Genomic DNA, 8,206 nt, shown 5'->3' with positions numbered 1-8,206 from the left:
GCTGCACCGTGCATTTTTTTTGTAAATAAAGCTGAAAATGTATTAATGATTAATAGACAGTTTATTAATAGGGTTAGGGTTAGTTGAATCATTTCTAAACTGCATCTAAACCATCTGTAAAAGGTAAACAGATCAATTATTAAGCTATTAAGCCCATTAATGTTGTGGTAAGGGTAAGTCCAACATGACAAGGCAAGTTAAATTAAAAATAAAGGTTAGGTTCAGGTCTTTAATTCACTGATGTTAGGGCTAAACTAACGTAGCAGGGTGATATGATCTATTTATGTTTTATAAATGGTTTGGATGCGTTTTATAAATGATTATCAAACATTAATAAACTACCTGTTAATCATTAATAAATTATATTTATGATGGTTATTGTACTGTTACCCGGAATCTTATTTTTTTTCTTTTGTTAATATAAACAAACTTTTCCATTAAAGTTGATTATTTTCTGAGAGAAAATATAACAGCCGCACAATGACGGTCTAACCTTTGACTGAACCGGCCAGGTACGCCTTTCTGACATCATAATCCCTGATGAGAAACGAGCCGTTTTCATCGTTCTGACAAATCCCCTTGGTGAGGACGGTGATGTAAGCCTCCATCATCTTCACTGGACTGCCATGTTTGATGTACATCCTGAAAAACAAATGTCACCAAACCATTACGTACTCAGAGCACTAAAAAAAAAAAGAGTGAAATGTGTTTTCTAAGATGTTACCTGCAGAGTATTCTACTTAGAGCTGCATATTTCTCAGGGTTGAAGTCTTTCGCCGTTACACAAATGGAAAAATGGGTGACCTTTAAGCCGAGGAAAGACACAGACATCAGCGCATGTATTTTCAGGGATGTTACCAACCCGGGTGAGGCAGCTGGCTGCTTCCAGATCGGTACCTTTTTCAGTGCCGTCGGCTCCTGGACCTCCACTGTGCTGATGTAGTACCAGGTTCGGCTGAACTGGCCGAACACAAAGGTGTGGAAATCCCGGCCATCCTGTGTCAGGCAGCACTTCCTGAGCAGGAGTTCCCTCAGTTCAGCAGTGATGGAAGGATAACACCACACCCACAATGTGTCTCCATTCACATCTTTCTCTAGAGGGGAAAAATATGCATCAATAATAAATCCCTCCAGACTTATGGTGTTAATATATAGCTTTTAAACTTCACATTAAGGCAGGGCATAGCTGAGAAGTGGAAGGAAATGTATACATATCTGACAGAACTTTAAAGAAATAAATAGAGTTATGAAAACTGTCCTTTCCTTTAACTCTAAAATCAGCATGAATGATCTGTGACCCCAGATCTATGAGAGCTGCTCCTGCTGATGCAGCACATATGGGTCACACTGCTGTCATGTGATCGTCCAAAAGTCTTAAAGCGCCAAAATAAGATGTTTAAATTATTACACAACTTCTATACTAGAAGATAATGAGCTGAATAATTAAAAATGTACCAATTAATCCGACGCTCAACATCAGCTGCGTCTCAGTCGTTGCCATGTTCCATAGCAGTCAGAGACCACGTAAAGAGTTCACAAGTTAACCACAGCCACAACACCACAGGTCTCCTAAAATCGAACACGGAGATACCGCGAGAGTTAAAAAAAAGGAACAAATATACGAAAACGACTCTGGATATATCAGGAGGACCGAATAAGGTTAACGTAATTATTGTGATATGAGGAAATTCAGCTGTCAACTGAGTTTCTCCATCATCTCCCTGCAAAAACCTCTTCCGGGAGTGGACGACTGAAGGGGCGGAGCCTCGGTGCTCACAGCCAATCAGATCTTGCCATTTGAAGCGCTGTAGATGCATTTAAGGTGAGCGGAATACAGAGCAACAGTGCAGCTATATTATATTATATTATATTATATTATATTATATTATATTATATTATATTATATTATATTATATTATATTTTTTGAATTGAGAAAGCTTCCTGGAGAGGTGGCGAAACATCTTCAAATCTTGGAAACCAAGTCAAGTTGATATTTTTTGAACTTTTACGGAATTATATAATATTATAATATATTACATTATAGTATTGCTATGTTGCGCAGTGGGTAGCACTGCTGCCTTGCAACAAGAAGGTTCTGGGTTCGATTCACCGTGTGTTTCTAAATGGAGTTTGCATGTTTCCTGAGCATGCCTGGGTTCTCTCCGGGTACTCCGGCTTACTTCCACAGTCCGAAAACATTACTGTCCCCACTCAGGACAAGCGTGTCAGACAATGGATGTATATTATATTATATTATATTATATTATATTATATTATATTATATTATATTATATTATATTATATTATATTATATTATATTATATTATATACACGGATATACACAAAAGCTGAAACGTTGTTTTTGAACAGAGCTCGGATTTCAGATACTATTGAATGCATCATCGTGTAGAACATCCGGGTACTTTGCTCTCCCGGTGCTGCCAGGTTCGTTAAAAATCCCCGAAGTGAGAATATGTAATTTTAGAAGCTCAAACACGTTAAATTACAATTTATGAACAAAGTGGTAGGAAATGATAGTTGAACAGACACTGGGTCATGACATGGCCAAATTATAGTATCCATTTCACTGTTTATTGTATTATACAAAAAATGGAACAGAAAAAGAATATATAGATGCTTTTACTTAAGAGATTAAAAAACAAACTGCTGCTAAAATAGTATAACATTTTAATACTTGCTTATGTTGTTATACATAGACTTAAAGACCAGTATTCAATAAGTACCTCATCAATTTAGTACATCTATTCAAGCAGCTATTCAATGTGACGAACAAGCTGCTTGTTACTTGATATCAGCAATTGGATAAACATTTGTTACTTTAATCAGAATTATTTTTGTTCCAAACCCTTTCTTAATTATTTACAATTTAAAATGTTTTCTCTTGTTTTTTTTCAAAGTAAAAATTATATGGGAAATATATATTTAAAAAAAAGCAAGCGTTAATCAAAATAGCTCATATTTTTTCAAGAAAAACAACAAAAATTTGCAGAATTTAAAAGAACTAATAAATATGCTGCTCTATGGTCCACACAACCACAGAAAATTAAATCAAAGACACATTTTTTGATGTCTCATTTGAATTTTTTTAAACTACTTCTGTATTTATATATTAATATGCTTTGCTTTGTCCTTTTTGGGCGTCCTGATAGAATCTTTATAGCAGTAAAACCTCATGTTACTAAAGAAACATCAGATATTTTTGGACTCCATGTTGCGCCCCAGAAAACCGTATTCAACTGTCCCATTAGCCATCATCTAATGTATATCAGGGATGTATATATAAATATAAAGTAAATATATATGTTTAATTTCAGATGAATACATTTTTACATGACAAGTAATTCTTTAATTTATCATTTTTAATGTATTGGTAAATATCTGTTAACATATTTACCATGCATTTTCCAATTTATGGTATATTCATAAATTAAATAAATAAATAATACATCTATTTATTTCATGGTATATTTATTCACATTAATGAAGTTTATTATATATTTTTGCCCTAAACCAGGATCATATCATATTAATTGTAAATAATCTATTCTTTTTTTAAGCGAAAACATATGTCCATGTCTTGTAGATTTTTTTAAATCAAAGTACGCAGTTGATATTTCTTGCATTTTTTTGATAAACACACTATTTTATCACTTTATTGCTGATATAATTGAATTTCCCAGTTGTGGAACAATGAAGAATATTCATATTCTAAGTCAGTTATAAGTTTTCTATAATGCCTAAGGACGGTGTAGTTTTAGTTTTATACATTTTATTTGATATAGGCTTCAATTTCCAATTAAATTAATGAATTTTTATTATGCCACCAGAAAGGGGCCCAGATCTAATGTGTTTTGGAGGATCCTCTGCATAAAAGGCAACGTTTAATGTTATTAACCTTCGCTTTGTAAATGTCCACAAACCAGTAATCTAGAAGCATGTTTTAACACATTTTAATTATCTGTAATAAACAATAAAATCATCAACTAAGAAGTGAAAACAAGTCTAAATAGTATGTGACTTGTCCTAAACGGGGGCTCGCATCGAATCTGGCAACCTTCCCGCGGTTGTTCACGAGGTTCTTCCTTTCAGCCAGCGCCGTCGCCGCGAGTGAGTGCGTGGCCTGGATGGACTGGTGAAATCTCTTCCAGTTTTAACCAATTCAGTCAGTTTTGGGTTACACTAGTATACCAGCAAGATGCCGGCGTATTTTCAGCGCCCAGAGAATGCTCTGAAACGAGCGAACGGTGAGTGTGAGGAGCTCCTCAAGTTAAAGCCGACTTCAGCCGCGTCACTACTGTGTGGCTCATGCTAATGCTAAAGCTAATGCTAGCTTTAGCATCAGCTAGGCCACACTTGTGGCCCTCACGGGGTTACTTCTTATTTACATCGCTGTATATCGACGTTTTTATAGATTTTCCACGGAAAAAACGTTTTATTGGTCATTCTTTGTTGCGGTTGATCTGTTATGTGTCGATATCGCGAGCTTTTGCTCTGTTTTCATTATGACCTAGCTTCATCTGTCAGTTAAAACATCTCCTTTCGACGGTTTTTCTGCATTTCTGTTCACGCAGCTAATCTAAATAACAGATATCTTTTTCTGCTCAAATATTGTTTAAATTTTCTGAGCATTTTTTCTTTAAATTCTGTAGGAGTCCTCATCTAACATTGATTAAAGTTCAATTAGATGTGTCTGTTTCCTGTGACAGTTTAAAGGATGTCAAACCTAATGAGAAAATGATCAGAATATTTGGCCTTAAGGTTCCCCACCTATAATATCATCATTATTATGTGCGGTTACATGTATTTAGTGGTTTCAGATTTAATTTTCACACTTAAAGGAATAACTACCTGTTTAATAATCAAAAAAGGCAAAATCTGCAATAAAAGAAATAGTATATTTTATTTTTATATTACTGAGGCGCTGTGGCTTGTTTAATATTCTGCAGTGGTCACATGTAAACCCAGATATTTAGAAATGCTTTGAATTTAATCCTTGCTGTTTTTGTTAGTGTTTATTTTATATGGTTACAAACGTATTACACTAAGAGATTGCTATAATTTTCTAACATTTCAAGGAAAATCAAATTATTACATCCTGGCATTGCAAACTCCCTCAGCCTGCTCAGGAACTCCAACCAGTATTTGAACCCAAAGACCCCGTATCAAAAATATTAAAATACACCCCGTGTGTAAAAATAACAATAAAGTTTGTCTAAGTCTAATAAAAATCAAAAACAAAACCAGTACAATGTAGATTTTCATGTATTTCATACCCAAACCAGAAATTCTATTTCTAATAATCCTGTCACACAAATGTCTTGGTAATTATTTTAGTAAAAATCCAATAATGAAGTAATTACCCTAAATAACAGGTTAATAAGAAGGAACCAAATAAAGCTAATGGAAAACAGCTGAACGTTATTATAACATTATTGTTAGGTTTCCTTTTAAACTGCACTAACTGAATAAGGAATAAAATGCTGATAAAAATCTCTGACTTGTGTTTAAACAGAATTTCTTGAGGTCGGCAAGAAGCAGCCAGCCTTGGATGTTTTGTACGATGTCATCAAGAGTAAAAAACACCGAACATGGCAGAAGATCCACGAACCCATTATGCTCAAGTACCTGGAGCTGTGTGTCGACCTGCGCAAGAGTCACCTGGCCAAAGAGGGTCTCTACCAGTACAAGAACATCTGCCAGCAGGTTGGTTTGAGACAATAAATGCAGCTTCATCTGAACCTGTGTGTTTTTCAGTTTCTGGGATATGGAAGCATTTTTTTTTTCCTTCTTAGGTGAACATCAAGTCTCTGGAAGATGTAGTGCGGGCTTACCTGAAGCTGGCCGAGGAAAAGACCGAGACGGCGAAGGAAGAGTCGCAGCAGATGGTGCTGGACATCGAGGACCTGGATAACATCCAGACTCCAGAGAGGTAAAGATGGTGTCCTTCAAACATATAAACTAGATCCTAAACTTTACAGGACTTTGTTTGAAAATGCCCTTTGACGTTTTGTTTATCCTCTTAATGCCTTGCTGTCATTGTTACAGTGTCCTGCTGAGTGCCGTGAGCGGAGAAGACACTCAGGATCGTACTGATCGCCTGCTGCTCACTCCTTGGGTCAAGTTCCTGTGGGAGTCTTACCGCCAGTGTCTGGACCTGCTGAGAAACAACTCCAAGGTGGAGCGTCTGTATCATGACATCGCCCAGCAAGGTACTATAATGATATTATGTCCTTCCATTACCACTTTCTCTGTGTACTTTCAATAAATCTACATTTAATATCATGTTAAAGTACAAAATATTCTTATGTAAAGTTCAGCAATTAAGGGTATGTGAAGCCTGATCTTTGGCTGCAGGTTTAAAACCAGCATACGATTCTTTAAGGCCGCAGCAACCATTAAATTGCTCTTGCGGCTTTAATGTTCTCCTTCTTTAAAGGGGTCATAGAATGCAAAACCGAGTTTCCATTATCATAGATGAATAAAGATAGTTCAGTGGGTGAAATGGACGTACAGAGAAGTTCAAACCCCATCGACACCTCCTTTCTCTGGAAATCTCACAATTCTAAACTTTCACCATAAAACGGGCGGATTTAAACGAAGCACCGAAAACTTGGGGATGTTGCCTTATTTGGTTCTGGACTGTACTTTTGTCACGCCCCAAAATTATCATACAGACCAGCACAGTGGTTCACTGGCCCAAGAACATGAATACAGGTAGATGTAAGACACCAGTTTAGCTGTTTAGCCTACAGTTGGGTTAAGTTCTACAAGAATTACAAAGCAGGCAGTTTCTACATTGAAAATGAGCCAAAACCAGGGGTGGACATGCAGCGTTCCAGGCTGCTGACTGGGTTCATGCGGACGGGGCAGGGAGCAAGCGGGGGACGGAGCGACCGAACCCAACCTGGTGACGGTAGCCTGGAGCTCATGGCTTGTTTCAAATGCCCGGTGTGTTTCGACTCCGAGCTGCACTGTAGTCCACCAAAATCCCGAGAGATTTCGAAATTCTCCCCTGGACATTTTTTAGGTATGAAAAGTAGGACTTGTCCGGGAAAAGAGGACGTCTGGTCACCCTGCCATATCAACAATTTGATGTTTCAGTGAGTGAGTTCTTGTTGCTATGATGCGTCTTTGCTCAGCAGCTTTGCTCGTCGTAAACCAACCAATCAGAGCACAGCTCATCTAAATATTCATCAGCATACCATAAAAGGAAGAAAACCTGTTGTTTCATTCTAGGGCTTTTAACCAGGCTGCATTAGGGCTCATAGAACAGCAAATATGCTATTTTCAGCCCAACCAATGTTACACACCCTATTCAGAGACCTAAAGGACCAAATACCCTATAGAATCATTCTATCACCCCTTTAATAAGGTAAAATAAGCTGGATAAAGTATCAGAAATCTAATATTCATTTCTTTTCTGCAGCTTTTAAGTTCTGCCTTCAGTACACCCGCAAGGCAGAATTTCGCAAGTTGTGCGACAACTTGCGCATGCATCTGGGTCAGATCCAGCGGCACCACAACCAGAGCACCGCCATCAACCTGAACAACCCTGAGAGCCAGTCCATGCACCTGGAAACCCGCCTGGTGCAGCTGGACAGCGCTATTAGCATGGAGCTCTGGCAGGTTGGTTCCTCAATATTTTGGTTTTCATTCCAACAAGTAGCCTGATGATCCAGATTCAGTCTGAGCTTTAAACCTAGGTTTGACTAAAATGGATGTTTGAAATGAAATGAATCTGTTTTGTAAATATTTGTGATGATATTTTGAACCGATTCATCTTGAAGTTACAGTTTTTATACATTGGTACTTTATAAAAAAGGCTGCTTTGGTAAAAAATGAATTGAAAGCAGCAGATAAAAAGCATTTTCACAGCTGTCTGAAGAAAAGAGGCCTCCAAGATGAGCCTTGGGTAACAGATTGTCTTCTTTTTGTCTTTCTAGGAAGCGTTTAAGGCTGTAGAGGATATCCACGGCCTGTTTGCCCTTTCCAAGAAGCCCCCCAAACCCCAGCTCATGGCCAACTACTACAACAAAGTTTCCACTGTCTTCTGGAAGTCTGGAAACGCCCTCTTCCATGCCTGCACTCTCCACCGTCTCTATCATCTGTCGAGAGAAATGCGTAAGAACCTGACCCAAGATGAGATGCAGAGGTAATTTAATTCACTATACCGTAATTTTCGGA

At 37.6% G+C, this 8,206-nt stretch overlaps 2 protein-coding genes across 2 annotated transcripts in view; one reads left to right on the top strand and one right to left on the bottom strand.

Annotated features, from left to right (window-relative positions):
* fam45a (family with sequence similarity 45 member A) overlaps positions 1–1,737 on the bottom strand; it is a 6,669-nt gene extending 4,932 nt beyond the window's left edge. Inside the window, exons 1-4 of the mRNA XM_015380353.1 lie at positions 1,456–1,737; positions 898–1,094; positions 725–804; positions 494–642 (exon numbers count right to left, since the gene is read on the bottom strand). Coding sequence (XP_015235839.1) covers positions 494–642; positions 725–804; positions 898–1,094; positions 1,456–1,501 — 472 coding nt within the window. The 5' untranslated portion in view covers positions 1,502–1,737. The remainder of the gene's footprint in view (positions 1–493; positions 643–724; positions 805–897; positions 1,095–1,455) is intronic.
* Positions 1,738–4,084: 2,347 nt separating this feature from the next.
* eif3a (eukaryotic translation initiation factor 3 subunit A) overlaps positions 4,085–8,206 on the top strand; it is an 18,780-nt gene continuing 14,658 nt past the window's right edge. The window contains exons 1-6 of the mRNA XM_015380260.1: positions 4,085–4,266; positions 5,535–5,725; positions 5,815–5,951; positions 6,068–6,231; positions 7,449–7,648; positions 7,966–8,174. Coding sequence (XP_015235746.1) covers positions 4,218–4,266; positions 5,535–5,725; positions 5,815–5,951; positions 6,068–6,231; positions 7,449–7,648; positions 7,966–8,174 — 950 coding nt within the window. The 5' untranslated portion in view covers positions 4,085–4,217. The remainder of the gene's footprint in view (positions 4,267–5,534; positions 5,726–5,814; positions 5,952–6,067; positions 6,232–7,448; positions 7,649–7,965; positions 8,175–8,206) is intronic.

The sequence above is a fragment of the Cyprinodon variegatus genome, unplaced genomic scaffold (genome assembly GCF_000732505.1).
Source record: "Cyprinodon variegatus isolate N-32 unplaced genomic scaffold, C_variegatus-1.0 Scaffold11, whole genome shotgun sequence".
NCBI classification, from domain to species: Eukaryota; Metazoa; Chordata; class Actinopteri; order Cyprinodontiformes; family Cyprinodontidae; genus Cyprinodon; species Cyprinodon variegatus.
Note: the sequence above shows the minus strand (reverse complement) of the source record. Positions and strands in the feature narration are given on the sequence as shown.